At 40.8% G+C, this 20096-nt stretch overlaps 1 protein-coding gene across 3 annotated transcripts in view; it reads right to left on the bottom strand.

The window, feature by feature from the left end:
* The window catches only part of PPP1R3A (protein phosphatase 1 regulatory subunit 3A), a 107455-nt gene that overhangs the window by 38979 nt on the left and 48380 nt on the right, over positions 1-20096 (bottom strand). For all 3 annotated transcript variants that reach the window (XM_060687113.2, XM_034431016.2, XM_034431014.2), the window contains exons 2-3: positions 7929-7987; positions 7704-7825 (exon numbers count right to left, since the gene is read on the bottom strand). In XM_060687113.2, coding sequence (XP_060543096.1) covers positions 7704-7825; positions 7929-7987 — 181 coding nt within the window. The remainder of the gene's footprint in view (positions 1-7703; positions 7826-7928; positions 7988-20096) is intronic.

The raw sequence follows: 20096 nt of genomic DNA on the forward strand, positions 1-20096 counted from the left end.
AAATAAAGAGACCCTTTCCCTCCCCTTTCTTTTTTAAATTGTAAGAAAAACAAAAAGAATGGATAACTAGGTTTAAAAAGAAAAGTGATGCATAAATAAAAGGGGGGAAAAGGAAAAAAGAAGTGAGAAGAGCTACTTAAATTTGGACTGGACTTTAAATATGATTTAATATTTTTAAACTGAAAAAGGAAAAAAAGAAGCTAAGTAAGATCGTGATGTAATTGAAACAAAATGGATACTTGTTAAGCAATTGGAATTGTGGATTGCAGAGAGACACCATCTGTCTCTGCAAAGGAACATTGCAACTTGGTTTTTTGTTTGGAAAATTGTGAACTTCACAGATAACTTCAGGGCCAGGTTATCTTCAAAACCGCCTTCTACCACATAGCTCCCAGCGACCGGTAAGATCCCACAGAGTTGGTCCCTCCAGGTCCCGTCAGCTAAACAATGCCAGCTGGTGGGCCCATGGGGGAGGGCCTTGTTTCGGATAAGCTTTTATTAACGAAGTTAAACTAACAAACAACGCTTATAAAGCGTCTTCAAAGGGAACACCCAGGAACCGGAAACACCTCATAGAGGCACATAGAGATAAAGATTAAAAGCAACACAACCCCACAACATCTCCCAACACTTTCTACAACTTGAGTCTATCAGGGGGGTGTGAGCATCTACGAGTAACGACCGCCTCTCTCACACCTGACTCTCTCATGCAGGCCGGATCTCTTCGCTCGCCATTTTCTGAAGCCTCGGCTGTTTGGCTATCACCAGACGCACCAACTTGCTCAGGACTGTCATCAATGTCAGACGAGCATTCATTATTATCCTTAAGTAGGTTTGGCTTGGCAACTGGCTCTGACTCACCCACTGAATATGAGGAGTCTGGTTGCTCAGCCACATGCATGTCTGGTTGCTCAGCCACACGCAAGTCCACACGGTTCCGCCGATATTGGGTTCCTCCAACCTCCACCAAATAGGAGCGAGGTGCCACTTGTTGTAAACAGGTACCTCTTTCCCAACGGCCAGTCCGATCTCCAGGCAGTGGTCTCATCCGAATTCGTTCTCCCACCTTTAACTCTGGCAAGTCTCTTGCAGATCTATCATAGTTGGCCTTTGCCACTTGCCTCTTCTGCCGTAGCCTTTCCGGGACCCCTTGTATCACCACGGGCTCAAGCAACTTATTTGCCACGGGTAAGGACGTCTTTAATCTCTGTGACATTAATCTTTGTGCTGGGCTACTGTCCATACCTTCAGTTGGAGTATTCCTCCAATGTAAAATAGCCTTCCATGGATCGCTACATTCGCCATGTGCTTTCCTACATAAGTTCTTAGCAATCTTTACAGCTGATTCAGCTTTTCCATTCGCTTGCGGATAATGTGGCGATGAAGTAATATGATCAAACTCCCACTCAGCAGCAAATTTCTTGAATTGCAGACTTACAAATTGAGGACCATTATCAGTAATCACTACATTTGGTTGCCCGTAACGTGCAAACTGAGACTTACATCTCTTGATGGTGGTCTCAGCTGACAGGTCTAGAAGGAGGTCAATTTCCCAATAATCCGAATAATGGTCCACTATTATCAAGTACTCTTTCCCTGCATAATTAAACAAGTCCATACTAATGATCTGCCAGGGTCGGGATGGTATCTCGTGTGACATCATAGTTTCTTTCTGTTGCCGATATGCATATTCATTACAGATGGTACAATTACTGACAAAATCCTCAATTTCGCCTTGCATATTTGGCCAGTACAATGTGTCACGGGCTTGTCTATAGCATGCCTCCCCACCAATATGGCTTGAATGGATGCGCAATAACATCTCCGGTCTCAATAACTTTGGCACTATAACTCTTGGACCCTTATACAGAATGCCATCTTGTACAACGATCTCATCTCTGAAGAGATCTCATCTCATCCCTTACAATCATGGGAACTGCCTCTTTCACATCCGGCCACCCGCTCAGCACGATATTCTTTAGTGTCTGTAGGGCCACGTCAGCATCCGTATGTTGCCTCAACTGCTGTAACCACTGATTTGTAACATTAAGGTAATCTGCTTGATTAATTTCAGCAAAACATATTTGTTCCTGTCGCAGCTAACAAACCGTCTGATATTCATGTTCTCCTCTCGTAGCTGTCTGATCTACTGTGGCTCTACTCAGGGTATCGCTGATATACATTTCACGTCCTGGCTTAAAAACCACATCAAGATTATAATGCTGTAAACTGAGCATCATGCTTTGCAAACGCTTCGGGGCACACAGAAGAGGCTTTTTGAATATAGTTATTAATGCTTTGTGATCAGTTTCAACTGAATTATATCTCTACCATAAAGGGATTAATGGAAACGCTGGCAAGCAAATACGATACTTAAACATTCTTTCTCGATCTGAGCATAGTTTAACTCTGCTGGCGAAAGTGCTCTGGATGCGTATGCAACTGGCTGACCTTCTTGTAACAGACAGCATCCCAGACCGTTCTTACTTGAGTCGCTTTGAATAGTAACCATCTTTGTAACATCATAGTATTTTAATACTGGAGCAGAAGTAACCAAGCGTTTTATCTCTTGCACTGCCTGGTCATGTTTAGGGAGCCAGTGCCAAACTGTGCTTTATCCAACAGACGTCTCAATGGCTGGCACACCTCAGATAAATGTGGCAAAAATTTTGCTAGATATGTAACAAAGCCAATGAATCTCTGCACTGCTTTAGCATCAGTAGGTGGTGGCATGTTCACAATAGCTCTGATCTTGTCTGGGTCCGCTTTTAACCCTTGTGATGTTAAAATATGTCCACGAAAGCGGACTTCTCGCACCTTAAACTGCAGCTTCTTTATACTGAGCCTCAGCTTCACCTGCTTACACCGCTCCAATAGTGCCATCAATTTCCCGTCATGATCATGCTCCGCTTCATCATCAGTGTCGCCACACCCAACTATAAGGATATTGTTAGCTATAGGCTCAATTTCGCTGAGGCCACACAATAATTCCTGCTGCTTCCTTTGATACATCTCTGGTGCTACGGAGACACCAAAGGGCAGTTTAAACCACCTCTTTCTGCCCCAAGGAGTCCAAAACGTAGTCATATAACTGCTCTCTTCGTCCAGTTTACACTGTAGAAAGGCATCCCTGGCATCAACAAGTGTAAAAACGCGTGCCTTAGGCAGCTTGTGCAAAACATCCTCTAACGTTGGCATTGGGTAATGCGATCGTTTCAAAGCCATATTCAAAAACTTGGGATCGATGCAAATTTGGATCTTTTCCAACTTCCTAATCACCACCATATTACTTATCCAGTCGGTTGGCTCAGCTACTGAAACAATATGTCCCTCTGCTTCATATTTATCCAACTGTGCTTTAACCTGTGCCTTAATAGGGACATTGCGCAGGGCACTTTGTACTGGAGGGACAGCGGGATCAAGTTGAAAGTGAACCTCTCCTGGAACGGATGCAATAGGGCCCTCAAACACCTCCCTATAAATTTGGAGGACTTGATGCTTTATCAATGGTCTCCCCAAGGCTTTGGAGGAATAGGTTTCAACATTATGCAACTCCCTTGGAATGGTAAATCGCATCAGTCCCAAACGCTCACACATTGAGCCTGACAGTAATGGCTTTTGATCTACATCCACAATTTCAAATTCCAATTTGTGAGTAACCCCACGTATGTTACACTCTGTATAAAATAAGCCTAGTGACTTCATCAGTTCCCCCGAATATAACTTTAACGTGGCACTACTAGGCTGGAGGGGTGTCTCAGGTGCCAATTTCGTTTTATCCTTTAGGCTCATCACATTGCATGTTGCCCCCGAGTCCAACTGACAAGATTGAGTTATATCATTAAATTGAAGATTAACAAACCACTTTTTGCCTTTTGAATGTACTGCACCAATGCATTCTTTCGTATAGATCCCATCTGTGGTAAACAGCGATACATCCTCTAAGTCCGGCGTTTGCTCGACCATATGCAACTTCCTTGCTGCCAGACACACCCCAGCAAAGTGGTTCAGCCTCCCACACACCCTACAGATTTTACCATACGCTGGACATCGATCTTTCCCACATGCATGCACATTGTCACAGTATTTACATGGTGTGTGGTTGTCTGCTGACAAATTGCGAGGCTTCTGTTTAAACTGCTGCTGTTGCTGATGATTCCTCACATTTGGCTGGTGCCTGGAAGCTACATTAACACAGTTGGTCTGTTTATCTCGCTCCAATGCCATCAGCCGTTTATCTGTAAGTTCAGTAGTCCGACATATTTCTATGGCTAATTGCAAAGTTAACCATGTTCCCTTAATAAATGGTGGCGTGTACTTTCCTTGACAACACCCAAAACTATTTTGTCTCGGATGAGTTCGTCTCTGAGGGAACCATAATCACAGCTTGTTGCTTGTTCCTTTAAGCGTGTTACAAAGGCGTCTATCGTCTCCCCTTCTTCCTGCGTGCAGCTGCCAAAAAGATATCTTTCATATATAACATTCTTATGCGGTCTGAAGAAAGCTTCCAAAGCATCCAAAATAGCCTTTGTATCAGTCCTCTGCTCTTCTGTAAGAGTTAAACTATGCTTATAAACTATGCTTATAAATGGGGACATTCTGCACCCATCAATCTTCTTAATGTGGCAGCTTGTACTGCTGCTGGTTTATCATTTAAGCCTGTCACCAAAGAGTAATGTTCAAACTCTGCCCTAAAGTTTTCCCAATTAGTGCTAGAGTCCTCACTTACTCGCATGGGTTGCAGCAGTGGTATATTATCTGCCATGGTGCTATATTTCTTTCTTCAAATGCTCAACTTTCAAGGCCGAACCACTTCTGACACCATGTTTCGGATAAGCTTTTATTAACGAAGTTAAACTAACAAACAATGCTTATAAAGCGTCTTCAAAGGGAACACCCAGGAACCAAAAACATCTCATAGAGGTACATAGAGATAAAGATTAAAAGCAACACAACCCCATAACAGGCCTTCTCTGTGGCTGCCCCAGCTCTCTGTAACCAGTTACCTACTGAGGTCCGGACCATCCCCACCCTACTGGCCTTCCGAAAAGCTGTGAAGACCTGGCTTTTCTGGCAGGCCTGGGGCTGTTGATCTCGCTTTGCGATCTGGCAAGATCCGGCCATGAATGGTGTGAATATGTTCTAAGGTTTTTAATGTTTTTTAATCTTTTAAATGTTTTTAGAATGTTTTTTTTTAAATGTTTTGTGAGCCGCCCTGAGAGGGGCGGCATATAAATTTAATAAATAAATAAATAAAATAATAACCGTGGGAACTTGCAGAGGAGGATTTTCTTGTCTACAAGCGGTTTGACTTTTGGAGGAATAAAAAAATAAAAAGAAGGGAACACAATGGAACTCTTACAATTGGAATAATATTAACTTAAAAAGAAAAAGGGCGTAGGAATCAGAGAAGGAACAAATTGATTTATTTGACTTGGAGAATGGAAATAAGAGAAATAACTATAATGTTGCATAGAGGATAAAAATTTGAGGATATAAAAGTTGAATTGGAGTATACACGAGTGGACAAGAAAATGAAGATGCAGAAATAAGACATAGAAGTGGAAAATAAAGAAGATAAAGACATTGTGATTAAATATGAATAAATAACTGAATATGTGAATAGTAATAATAAAAAGGAGGTCTCTAGAGATTATATTGAGATTAACAATAACATGATGATTATATTGAGATTAACAATAATATAATGATGATTATATTAGGATTAACAGTGAATGATAAAAGAATAAAAGATTGGAAAATATTAAGGGAAATAAAAAAGACCAGGATTTGGATTTATAAAATGACTATATTGAGATCAACAAATGTGAGAAGAAATATGTTACAGATACTTATAAATGAAATGTGGATTGAAGCTAAAATGTATGGAAAATAGACTATGTTAAAAGAAAATATAGCAATAGATATAATGAATTAATTTTTTTATTAAGATGTTAGAAGGAATTATTTGAGAAAATTGATGGCTATAATAATTGGGATATTATTTAAATACCTATGACAATTGTAATAATTTGAATATGTTTGAATAATATATTTACAAAAGTAAAAGATGATTATGCTGGGATTAACAGTAGAATGATAAAAGAAGGTTCCAAGACATCACACTGGGATTAACAGTGGAAAAAATAAAGATGTTTACACTGGGATTAACAGTGGAACAAAGATGATTACATTGGGATTATCAGTGGAAGGATAAAAGAAAAGGTTAAATTAGATTATGAAAAAAGAAAATATATAAATGGACATAATGAATCAATTTTTTATTAAGATATTGGAAGATATTGTTTGAGAAAATTGATAGCTATAATATTGGGATATTGTTTAAATATGTATAACAATTGTAATAATTTGAACATTTTTTACTTAAGCAAAAAAGAAAAGAAAACTGAAATAGCATTATTTGAATTAAGAACTATGTCTAAATGTCAAATGTTAAATTGCTATATTTTTAAGATTATAAGATTTAAATTTGATAAATGTATTATCAATTTAAGATTTTAGATGGGTTAATAGAAGGGTAATTGTTTTGATTAAATAAATATGAGTAAACTCTTTCTAAAATGGTACTAGTTGAATATGCGATTTAAGATTGAGAAATAAATGTTATGGCAAAATAGAATATACAAAATTTTGTTAAAGATGACAAAAAAATTGAACAAATTGATGACCGGATCAAAGCTCTGTTCCGAAAAGATGTAATTTGTATGTTTGGAAATTTTTTTTAAAAAAAATTGCAAAAAAAAAAAAAAGTAGTCAGGGTCATGATTTCCAAGAATGAAGGTTGAATTTTGGAGGTATGGAGATTAGTGACAGCATTCTTGATATGTTAAATCTGAACAATTTTCAGTTGTTGGTTTTTGTTTTTTGAAGAAAAATGACTGAAAAATTATAAAAATTCAGTGAGATCATCCCCCCCACCCCATGTCAGGCCTGTGTACAATTCATGCACTATGAGTTACTATCCCTCAACCTTCATCAATAAGAAGATTGCAATCCTTTGGTTGCTGAGGAAACATACCAGAATATATAGTTTGAGTTGATACACATAATTGTCTGTCTGGGATATCCAATATGAAATCCCTGCTGATTTTTTTATCACAAGTTTTTGATTTTTTATACTCGCAAAACTCAATAAGAAGTTGTGTCCAACTTCAAAATATCCACAAAAAATGTCCACATGTAAATCAATAAGAGGCTAGCGAGGTAGACTGGGAGGAGAGAGAATAATAATCTGAAGAATTATTTTTTATTCTATTGAAGAAAACTCCACTATTCTATTGAAGAAAACCCCACTAGCTTTATCATGTCTCCCCAGGAAAAGTTTTGATCAACCAATTGGTTGGTCTAAATACATGTGCATTGTTTGGAACAGGAAAAAATATTTGTTTATTTTAGAAAATAAAAGAATAGAGAATGCTGTTTGATTCCACCTTCGGGCATTTTGACATGCAGCTGAAAAGGATTTTAGAGTACTTTAAAGTCATAGCAGTTTCTTTCTCGAGATCTTTCTCGAAAACAGGTCCCCAGTCTGTGGGCCACACTCTACTACCGGGCCATGGCCTATTCACAACTGGGCTGCATGAGTGAAGCTGCCCCTCACACAAAACCATCCCCCCCCCCGCATTAGGCTACCAACCCAGAAAGGTTGGGGAATATTGCTGTAAAAGATTCTGAAAACTTACCAGCAATTCCAATTCTTTCTCATTTTCTTTGTCATCTTCATCATTTTTTTCTTCTTCATTTTCTTTTCTGTATTTATTTTCATTATCCACATGTGAATAAATGATTTGGGGGATGTGTGAATCTAAAGGAATTGAATTATTGAATAATATTCACCTAGATGCTTTGTTACTTTAAAAAAATTATAACACAAACTACAGAAGGCTGAATTGATTGAGACTTTCTACCTGAGATTCTGGGATTAATCCAAATGTCTTTATCAGTCATCGTCAATGCTTCCTCTTTACTATTAAATGAGAAAGAAAACAAAGTGATAGTTATTAAAATCTTTTTCTGGATTTCTAAGCAATAGTATTATCATAATGAATGTAGTATTTGCATACATTTAATTTAAATAATATTTTTCTCATCTGGCTTCATGTGTCATTTCATTTCATTTTTCATTTTTCATTTTATTAGATTTCTATACCGCCCTACTCCCGAAGGACTCAGGGCGGTGCACAGCCAAACAATAAAAACACATACAATACAAAATTTAAAAAATAGAATAAAATCAAATTAAATAATTTTGGCCCCGACAAATTTAAAACCCCAAACTTTTAAAACCAATTTAAAATTGAATATATAAAATACTAAAAGATATTTAAAATTTTAAAAATCTTTTATAAAAGAGGGGGAAAATTAGGCCAGGCCGGCCTGGTGAAATAGTAAGGTCTTTAAGGCGCGGCGGAAGGTGCGCAGATCCGGGATCCTCCGTATCTCTGGGGGGAGCTCGTTCCAGATAGTAGGTGCCCCCACAGAGAAGGCTCTCCCCCTGGGGGCCGCCAGTCGGCATTGTTTGGCTGACGGCACCCGGAGGAGCCCCTCTCTATGGGAGCGTACCGGCCGGTGGGAGGCTATTGGTGGTAGTAGGCGGTCCCACAAGTACCCGGGTCCTAAGCCATGGAGCGCTTTAAAGGTGGTAACCAGAACCTTGAAGCGCACCCGGAAGACCACCAGGAGCCAGTGCAGCTCGCGCAGGAGGGGTGTTACATGGGAACGCCATGTCGTTCCCATTACCACCCGCGCGGCCGCACTCTGCGCCAGTTGGAGCCTCCGGGTGGTCCTCAAGGGGAGCCCCATGTAGAGAGCATTGCAATAGTCCAGGCGGGAGGTGACAAGGGCATGAGTGACCGTGCGTAACGAGTCCCGATCCAGAAAGGGACGCAACTGGCGAATCAGGCGAACCTGATGAAAAATCCTCCCGGTCACGGCCGTCAAGTGCTCTTCTAAAGACAGCCGTGAATCCAGGAGGACGCCCAAGTTGCGAGCCCTCTCCGTGGGGGCCAATGATTTGCCCCCAATAGTCAGTGATGGCGTCAACTGACTATATCGGGACGTCGGAAACCACAGCCACTCGATCTTGGATGGGTTGAGCCTGAGCCTGTTCCTCCCCATCCAGATCCGTACGGCCTCCAGGCACCGGGACATCACTTCAAGGGCATCATTGGGGTGATCCGGGGTGGAGATGTACAGCTGGGTGTCGTCAGCGTACTGATGGTACTCCACCCCGAAACCACGGATGATCTCGCCCAGCGGCTTCACATAAATGTTGAACAGGAGAGGCGAGAGGACCGACCCTTGCGGCACCCCACATATGAGGGGCCTCGGGGTCAACCTCTGTCCCCCTGTCAACACAGACTGCGACCGCTCAGAGAGAAAGGAGGAGAACCACCACAACACAGTGCCTCCCACCCCCAACTCTTCCAACCGATGCAGCATGATACCATGGTCGATGGTATCAAAAGCCGCTGAGAGATCTAACAGGACCAGGACAGAGGAGCACCCCCTGTCCCAGAGATCATCAACCAACGCGACCAATGCCGTTTCCATGCTGTACCCGGGCCTGAAGCCCGACTGGAACGGATCCAGATACGTTGTTTCATCCAGGTGCTGGGGGAGCCGTTGTGAGACCACACTCTCAACAACCTTCGCAACAAAGCGAAGGTTGGAGACCGGACGATAATTTACCAACATTGCCGGGTCCAGGGAAGGCTTCTTGAGGAGAGGCCTCACCACCGCCTCTTTCAAGGCGGCGGGAAAGTCACCCTCACTCAGCGAAGCGTTTATAATCCCCTGGAGCCAGCCTCGTGTCACTTCCCGGGAAGCCAGTACTAACCAGGAAGGACACGGGTCCAATAAACAAGTGGTCGCGTTCAGTCTACCCAGAATCCTGTCCACGTCCTCAGGGGTCACAGGATCAAACTCATCCCAGATAACATTCTCAAGACCTGCCCCTGTCTCTCCCCCTGAGACTACCCAGTCGGAGTCCAAATCTTCCCGAATCTGAGTGATTTTGTCATACAGATACTGAACAAAATCCTCGGCTCTACCCTCCAAGGGGTCCTCCCGCGCTTCCTGGTGGAGCAGGGAGAGGGTCACTCTAAACAGGGCGGCCGGGCGATTATCTGATGATGCAATAAGGGCAGCAAAATAACTACATTTCGCTGCTTTTATCGCCGCTAAGTAATTCTTAATGTGGGATCTTAGTAGTGTCCGGTCAGATTCAGAAAGACTGGCCCTCCAACTACTCTCTAGGCGTCCTTTCCAGCGCTTCAACTCCCTCAGCACCTCGGTAAACCAAGGAGCCAATTGAGATCGGCGCCGGGTCAGAGGCCGCAAAGGCACGACCCGATCCAGAGCACCAGCAGCCGCCCTATCCCAGGCAGCCACCAGGTCTCCAGTCGAGGCGTGTGCCAGAACCTCAGGAAATGGCCCAAGCTCCATCTGGAATCTGTCAGGTTCCATCAGGTGCCTGGGGCGGAACCATCTTACCGGCTCCGGCTCCCTGCGGCGGGGTGCAGCAGTTCGAAAGTTCATAATCTAATGTTACCATAGGATAATAATGACAGTAACCTAATCTTTCCATCTCCTTCCATAACTCTAATCTGGACTGAAGGAATCACAAAAAACTTGGTGTCCCTTATTTTGTGTGGCAAATTATCCATGTGAATATTGTATATTATTGCACTAAGGGCCATTCTGCAGAGGTTTTACTGCAGTGTGCTCTCCACTTTTATCATTTGGTGCATGCCAGATCTGTTGACTGGACTTTTATGTTGGTTTTGGTACAGTGTGTAAAATCCAGTTTGATATATTATCTTGTGTTTGCCTTTCAGTGAATGTTCTTTACAGATGAATACAAAGAAAGTTTGTTATAGTAGTTCAAAATAAGGAGCTATGAATACCATAACCTTATTCAAGTTCAATCGATGGAATAAGGAGACAAGTAGTCTTTGTCAAATCTTAGTTTTCATCCATTGCTTCTTGTCCTGCCTTCAGATGCTTTGGAAAATAGGTTGACCCCAGTGGTGAAATATAAAATTTGTTACTACTGGTTCTGTGGGCGTGGCTTGATGGGGGGGATAATGTGACTGGGTAGGCATGGCCACCTTTTTTTTTTTAACTTTTGAAAGCATTTTTTCTACAACCTCTTCGGCTGAAGAGGTTGCAGAAAAAATGCTTTTAAAAGGCTCTGATGATGAGGCAACTCAGCTGGGATCATCAGAGGCTTTTAAAAACAGTTTTTTCCCTACAACCTCCTGGGCCAAAGAGATTGCAGGAAAAAAAATGCTTTTAAAAGCCTCTGATGATCAGGCAACTCAGCTGGGATCATTAGAGCCTTTTAAAAGCATTTTTTTTCTGCAACCTCTTTGGCCGAAGAGGTTGTAGAAAAAAAATGCTTTTGAAAATTAAAAAAAACAGGGCTTCCGGTTGGCACCGCAGGCGTCGTGGACGGTCTCCTTAGACCGCCAGCCCCGCGATCTCGTAAAAGCCGCTTTGACAGCACTAATCGGCTGTCTGGCAGCTGAAAAACCTCTCCATCGGGAGAAGAAGGAGAGGAGAGCCGGTGGGTGCAAGTAGAGCTCCCCGAAAGTCCTCTGGAATAATTCCAGAGGCTTGGAGGGTGAGAGTCCCCGGCCAGCCCACCAAGAAGCTCCGGATCTGAGGCAACTCTGTTTTAAACAGAGCCAGACGCCGCAACTATCCTGCTGTCAAAAGTGAGTTTGATTGATTACAAGCTCAGGCAGAGCGGAAACAGGAGAACAAGCCTTAAAGAAACAGAGCTTAACTCTGGAGTTACTTTGTTTCAAACTGAATTTCTTTGAGCTGGAGGCTGAAGATGGCGTCTTTGTTATGGTTTTGAAAGTGAAAGTCAGAAACGAAAGTGCTTATTGAGAACTTTTAAAGCTGCTGGGAAATGAGAACTTGTGGAGAAAAGACTATTTTGCCTGATAAATTAGAGACTATAAATTACAAGCACTTTAAAGTTGTTCAAGGGACTTTGTGGCTTTGGGGGGGGGGGAAGATCTTTTTAAAAAGGAAAAATAAGATGGCTTCTAAACAAGTTAAGCCAGGAGTTGTTAAAGGAGGGGGAGGTTCCCCAGTTGTGTCAGTGGTGACACAGAAAGCACAACTTCTGGCTGATTCACAGAGTCAGGAGGCTGCTCTCGATGATTTCAAAGAGTTTATGAAAGAAGCCATGAATAATCAAGCAACAGCAATGAAAGAAGCTATGAATAATCAAGCCACAGCAATGAATAATTTAACAGTACTTGTGGAAGGGAAATTAAAGAAAGTTGAGGAGGATATAAAATCAATTAAAGAAGTGGTTGCAAAAAAACACGATGAAATAAGAGATGATATTGTTTTTGCAGTATCAGGATTGTCAAAACTTGTTATTCAGTTGGATTAGAAAGTGGAAGAAATTAATGAAGCCAATTTAAATTTGGAAAGCAAAATGGGAGATGTCATGACCAAAACAGAGAAAGTTGATGATGAATTGGTAATGTTACAATACAGGTCCATGGAATTTGCTTTGAGATTGAGAGGCCTGAAAGAAAACAACAAGGAAAATTTAAAGGATATTTGTGCTGATGCTATTGCAGAGATAATTAAAGAAAGACCAGAAGAGGTGGCAAGCCGAATTGATAAAATCTACAGGGTTAACTCCTGGTTGGCAAGACAAAGACAGCTGCCAAGAGATGTGGTGATTTATTTTACAATCAGGATGATCAGAAATGATATTTTACAAGCTTCCTACAAGAATAAGGTTCAGGTGGCTGGGCAAGAAGTGGTGGTTTTGAAAGAGATCCCTCCAAAGATGTTGAGAAGTAGAAAGGACTTTGGCTTTTTGATAAATGAGCTGAGAAATCAAAAAGTGGCATACATATGGGACGTTCCAACTGGTCTAATAGTGACTTATAATGGAGAAAGATACCGATTAAACACAGTCTGGAAGGCAAAAGATTAAAGGCTGGATACCCACCCTCACCAGGGGGGAGCAGAAAGAAAATGGAGATGATACAACAAGAAAAAGATGGAAAGCAGATACAAACTTATGCTGAAGTTGCAGCTGGAGGAATCATCACGGAAGAAGATCTGAATCTTGGGGGCTTAGCCCCAACTCTGGAACCACTCAAGAAGGGAGAACCGAAAGCATAACGACTGACCCGAACAACTTATAAACTTCAAGAACAACAGTTAAAAATGCAACAATCTCAAGAGCTATCTCAAGAAGTTCAGAAAACAGAAGCAGTGGGGGGTGGGGGGCTAGGCCAAAGAGTAAGGTGGAGGAGGATCTTCAGCTGATGCTTATGCGGCTTCGAAAAGCTAAAGATGGCAACTAAATTTCTATCTTGGAATGTTAATGACTTAAATTCACCACAAAAAAGAAAGAAAGTATTTCATTATTTGAAACAATTTAACAATGATGTTATTTGTCTGCAAGAAACACATATTAGGTTATTAGACCAAAAATATTTGATAAATTCAAGATTAGGTACACACTTTGTGGCATCAGCGCCAGAGAAGAAAAATGGGTTAGTTATATATGTAAAGAAAGGATTATCAGCTAATTTAATCGAGGCAGATGATCAAGGAAGATATATCACAATTGAATTATTAACACAGACTGGAAAAATGCTTTTAATTGGAATATATGCCCCTAATCAGCAACAAGACAAATTTTATAAATTTTTACACACTAAAATAATACAATGGGATTATAAATCTTTTATATTAATGGGTGACTGGAATGGAGTAATAGACACACAGAGAGATAAAAAAAGTTTATCCAAGATTTCAACACGTGCAAAATTACCTAAATCTTTTTTTGATATGATAGAAGATATGGAACTGAGAGATATTTGGAGAGAACGCAATATGGAGGAAAGAGACTTCACCTTCTTTTCTGATAGACATCAATCTTTCTCCAGGATTGATTTTATACTCACCACAAATGATTTTATTTCTAGGGTGAAGAAGACCAAGATATGTCCAAGAATTTTAACTGATCATAGTCCGATTTGGGTGGAATTTGAACAGGAAAGGGGAGAAAGGAGGTCTTGGAGGTTAAATGAAAATTTATTTAGATATGAAGAAAATGTGAAAGAGCTTAAAAAACAAATGAAAGAATTTTTTGCTATTAATATGAACAAGGGTACCTCTATGGAAATGGTTTGGGATGCTAGTAAGGCTTATATGAGGGGTACGTTAATACATATGAATAATAAACATAGACTAAAACAACAAAAGAAGCGGAAAGAGATAGAGGAAGAAATAAAAAAGAAAGAACAATTACTTATACTTAATCCAGAAGATAAGAAGATAAAAGAAACAATAAATATATTATGAGGGCAATTTAATATATTAATGGCTGATCAGGTGGCAACTAGCTTACAATATGCTAAACATAATACATTTTGTAATGCCAATAAACCAGGTAGGTGGTTGGCCTACATGCTGAGGAAAAAACAGAAATCACGAGTCATTGGTAAGATAGAATATAGAGGTAAGGAAGTTTACCAACAGAATATGATTAAAAAGGCTTTTTTAGAATTTTATACAAACTTATATGCTAGTGACTCAATACAAGGTATAGATATAGATAGAGACTTAAAGGAAGGGAATATTCCGGAATTAACGTTGGAACAGAGGGAAGGATTGAATCAACCAATAACTTCTGAGGAGATCATTGCTGCAATTAAGCAGTTAAAAACAGGGAAAGCTGGATTAACAGCTGTTTATTATAAGAATTTACAGCTTGAAATGGTAGAACCGCTTAGAGCTTTATTTTGTAAAATTCAATTAGGAGGAGGAGTTCCACCCTCTTGGAGAACAGCTTTTGTTTCATTGATTCCGAAGGAAGATCAAATCTGTATCAAACCTGAAAATTTTAGGCCAATTTCACTTTTGAATACTGATTATAAAATTTTTGCTAAGATATTAGCGAACAGATTAATGCCAGTTATGCAACAAACAATTCATAATGATCAATCAGGTTTTATAAAATTTATTTATTTTATTTGTTTAAATTTCTATACCGCCCTTCTCCAATGTAGGACTCAGGGCGGTGAACAGCCAAAGTAAAAACAAGACATACATACAAAACATACAAAATCTAAAATCTGTTTAAAATAATTAAATAATTTTGGCCGTAATTAAAACATTCCAATTTAAAATCCGTTTAAAATTTGACTCAAGCCAGCCCAGCTAGTTGAAATAAATGGGTTTTTAGGGCCCGACGAAAAATCCGGAGGTCTGTTATTGTCCGGAGGTCTGTTATTGTAAGGGAGGCAAATGAAATATAATGTTAGACAAATTATTAACTTATTGGAATATTTGGAAAAAATAACCAGGTCCCTGCAGCGTTCATATTTTTGGATGCAGAGAAAGCATTTGATCGACTGAATTGGCAATTTTTGTTTAAGATAATAGAAAAAATGCATTTTGGGGAATATTTTATACATTCAATTAGAGCAATATATCAGGAACAAACAGCACAAATAATAGTTAATGGAGGCCTAACAGAAGTCTTTAAAATTGAGAAAGGTACAAGGCAGGGTTGTCCCTTGTCACCACTGTTGTTTATCTTAACTTTAGAAGTTTTGTTGAATAAGTTACGTGAATCTGATAAAATAAAAGAAATTGTAATTAGACAGCAGGATTATAGGTACAAGGCAGGGTTGTCCCTTGTCACCACTGTTGTTTATCTTAACTTTAGAAGTTTTGTTGAATAAGTTACGTGAATCTGATAAAATAAAAGAAATTGTAATTAGACAGCAGGATTATAGATTAAGAGCGTTTGCAGATGACCTGGTTGTTACTTTATCTCAACCTATAGAAGTGGTTCCATATATGTTGGACATAATAGGTCAATATGGTAAGGTATCTGGATTTAAAGTAAATCAACATAAGACAAAGGTGATAATTAAAAATATGTCCATATCTCAAAGAGAAGATTTAGGGAGAATAACGGGGTTTGAAATAGTTAAAAAGGTTAATTACTTAGGAGTATATATTGCAGCCTCAAACACGAAACTGTTTAAAAACAATTATGAAGTTCTTTGGCAAAAAGTACAGAAAGAAATGGAAAATTGGAAAAAGCTACAACTATCATTAGGATAGCAGCAATAAAAATGAATGTTTGACCTAGGTTCTTATTTTTGTTTCAAATGATACCAGTGCTTAAGAAAGACGGAAATTTGTTGGAATGGCAGAAAGGGGTTAATACTTTTATTTGAGGTGGGAAGAAACCAAGAGTGAAACTGAAAATTATACAGGATGTATAATTTCAGTATGGTCAGCTTCAAGCTAGATGGAGGGAAGATCAAAAAATTGGTGTTATGCAAAATGAGGAAAATTTGGTGAAACAGATTAGAGATCAAAGTCAGATGCATATTAGAAGGTTGTATAATGCTTTATTGGAAATAGATTCAGAAACAGAATTGGTTAAGGATTGTATGATAAAATGGGCACAAAACTTTCAGGAACCAGTGATGATGGAAACATGGGAAAAGATTTGGGTCAGAAATGTTAAATTTATGCAAGCACAAAATTTGAGAGAGAACTTTTATAAAATGTTTTATAGATGGCATTTAGATCCTAAAAAATTATCATGTATGTACCCGAATTTGCAAGCTAAATGTTGGAGATGTGAATGTGATGATGCAACCTATTATCATATATGGTGGACCTGCAAGAAAATCAAGGCATTTTGGATAAAAATTTGGTGGGTGATGCAGAACATTTTGAAAAAAAGGTTGAAATTTATTCCTCAATTGTTTTTACTGGGTATAACGATGGATTGTACAGTATTAGAGACTAAATTGATTTTGAACTTAATATCAGCAGCAAGGCTGTTGATAGCACAATACTGGAAGAAGGACTTTTTGCCTACTATTGAAGAGTGGATACTGAAAGTAACGAATTTAGCAGAAATGGCGAAAATCTCAGCGTATTTGAAGGACTATACACAAGAAAGATACATATTGGAATGGAGAAGATGGATTGATTATATTCAAAATAATATCAGACAAGAAAATATCAAATAGCTTATGAATGAACGTTAAGTATTAGAAGTACCATAGTGGAGTTAAGGTTTCAGCGGGGGATTTGGTAGTCTGAGGATAGATAGGTTAATTTAGCTTATGATTGTTAATTGAAGTACCCTGTATTTTGCTCTGGGAAGTCTCGGGGGGGGGGGAGGGAAAGGGTGGGGGGAATATTGGGGGGGGGAATTCTTTTTTTTTTTTGGTAAAACTTTTCAATAAAAATAAAAAATAAAAAAACAACCTCTGATGATTATGCAGCTCAGCTGGGCATGGGGGGGGCAGGGATTTTTGCTATCAGTTCTCTGAACTACCCGCTGCCATCGCTACCAGATCGGGCAATCTGGTCCAATCAAGGAGCAAAAGGGTTGACCCCCTTTTATCTGCAGCAACCCCTTAAATATTGGAATTATTTATTCCAATTATTTTTTATTTATTTTTCATATATTTATTTATAGATTTGTTTGCCACCTATCTCACCTTGATTTTGATATTAAAGCAAGAGCAAGAATATAACATGAATATAGGATTTTACTACCGGTTCTGGCAGGGAGGAGGCGGAGCCAAGATGGAAGACTGGTAGGATATATGCTTCTCCTACTCGGCTTTTAAGTTTTTACTTCGTCTTTTATTGCGGTTTTAACTGTGCTTTTAGCCTTTACCCCTTGCTTTTATGTGATCTTTGCAACTATCTGACCCACTTTGGAGTCTTTCCTCAGATGCTTTATAAATAGAGCCTTGGTAGTACAGTGGTCTAAAGCCTCATCTGTTTATCCCTGATCACTTGTTCCCCTTCTGCTCCGAGAATCTTGCCTCCCGAAATGCCACACGCTCAGTCCCCACAACTGGCTGGTTTGACCTTTCAGACTCCTCGGGCTCCCCCTCTTTTGCTGTCTATCATTATCACCAAATCACATAACGGCTGTATTTCTTTTGATGACAACAATACCATACAGTTGTCTCGCCCGACAGTTCCATCTGTACAACATTCAAGCCACTACCGAGACCAGGACAATAACCTCAGTCCAAATCTGGCTTCCCACCAGAATTCTCCAAGATCTAACAACGATCCCAAAACTAAGCAAGATAAACAAGGTCTAACTGTCCCCCAGTCCTTCCACCAGCCCCCTGTTGCTTCCAAATGATAGTCAAAGATCTACTCTCCAACTCTTCCTTGGTCCATCATGAGTTGGAACATTGCAGGGTGAGCGTCCAAAAAAGCTGACCCGGACTTTTTGAACTCCCTCAAAAACTTTCAAATTCTCATATTTCAGGAAACGTGGGAAGTTAACGATATTTCGCTATGTGGTTTTGAAATCATATCCCTGCCAGCCCGTCCCTCACTGCTTGGTGGTCATTTGAAGGGCGGCCTTGTAACAGGTATCTCCCTGGATTTGCACGCAAACGTGACTCCTGTGGACTCCCTTCCCCCTTATGCCCAGGCAAATTTGATATCCGTCGGGAAGCTCTCGCTCCTGGTGTTTAATGTCTATCTTCCTTCTGGGGGCTCTCACCGGGACTCAGATGAGCTGTGGGCCGGTCTGGAAGACTTTCTTGCTACCATCACACTTAGATTCCCTCATTCTCTGGTTCTTGTGGCGGGGGATCTAAACGCCTGCACTGCGGGGACTTGGGAAACCCTGGTTGCCTCTCGTTGGTGGACAGGCCCGACTAAGGATGACCACCCCCTGGATACCTTGAAAGGGAGAGTCTCCAAGGATCGGAAAGTTGACAAAGCGGGGACTTGTCTAGCTCTTCTTACCATCAAACTAGACCTCTTCCCCCTTAATGGCAGATGTGCCCCAGATGTCCCCGGGGAATTTACCCACTTGGCCAAAAGTGGCAACAGCACAATAGACTATACCTTGGTTTCGAGAGCCTTTTTGCCATACATTTCCTCCTTCAAAGTAGACGACAGGATTTTCAGTGATCACCTTCCTCTCATTATGGTTGCACGGCTATATAGACCTCAAGACCATCCTGCTCATGCTGTCTCAATAGACTCTAATCCCAGAGGCTCCCCGATGTTGCCGAAATGGTCAAAGTCTCTGGCCCTTTTTCACGCACGCTTTTATCATCAAGAAGCAGCCAATACTTTGTCAGCCTTAATCGGCACCAAGGCTACACCCGGTGTGTTACTGACCGCCTTCACCAAGTGTTTAAGTGGACTTATAGCCTCCTTTCAGCCCTCCACTCTTACTCCTGGTAGAGTTTCCCGGAGAAAGGGAGCCCCTTGATTTAACTCACAGTGCAAACAAGCCAGGAACCATATGAGATTTATATATTCTGCTCACAAATGAACAGGTTCATCGATGCCACCCACCCACCCCCCACTTATTTCGAGGCCAAGAAGGCATACAAGCTAGCCCTTTCAAGAGCCAAGCAAGACTGGCACCGGCTAAGGTGGAATGCACTACTAGAGGCCATGAAATCCAGCAACCCTCGAGATTTCTGGAGTCTGTTAAACAGGAGGCCAACTAGTAGGCTCACTCACTCCATCTCTGCCACCACATGGGAACTCTTTCTACGCCGAGTCTTTTACGACACCGACGTGCCAGTCTCTTTGACCTCAGGCTCTTTCCCTAACCACCTTCCCAAATGGCCTCCTGTGGAACCATCCATGATTGCCAAACTAATCGGACAACTCAAACTTTGAAAAGCTCCCGGCCCGGATCTCATCCCAGCCGAAGCCATTCTAGCCCATAAGGACTGGTGGACCCCGGTTCTCACCGAGGTATTTAATGCGATCAATCAGACGGGTCTCATCCCCAAGCTCTGGAAGGATGCCATAATTATTTCAATACATAAGACAGGCGCCCATTCCGATCCCGGCAACTTCCGTAACATCAGTCTTCTTTCAATTTTGGGGAAACTCTATGCCCGTTATCTCCTGTCCAAACTGGAGTGCTGGGCTGAAGAGGCCGACCTGCTTGGATATGAGCAGGTGGGGTTCCATCCAGATCATTCTGCAATTGACCATACCCTGATCCTTCATCATCTTGCCGTAAAATATTCCACCCCCAG

This window comes from Pantherophis guttatus, chromosome 7 (assembly GCF_059756535.1).
Source record: "Pantherophis guttatus breed Tessera chromosome 7, ASM5975653v1, whole genome shotgun sequence".
Taxonomy (NCBI): domain Eukaryota; kingdom Metazoa; phylum Chordata; class Lepidosauria; order Squamata; family Colubridae; genus Pantherophis; species Pantherophis guttatus.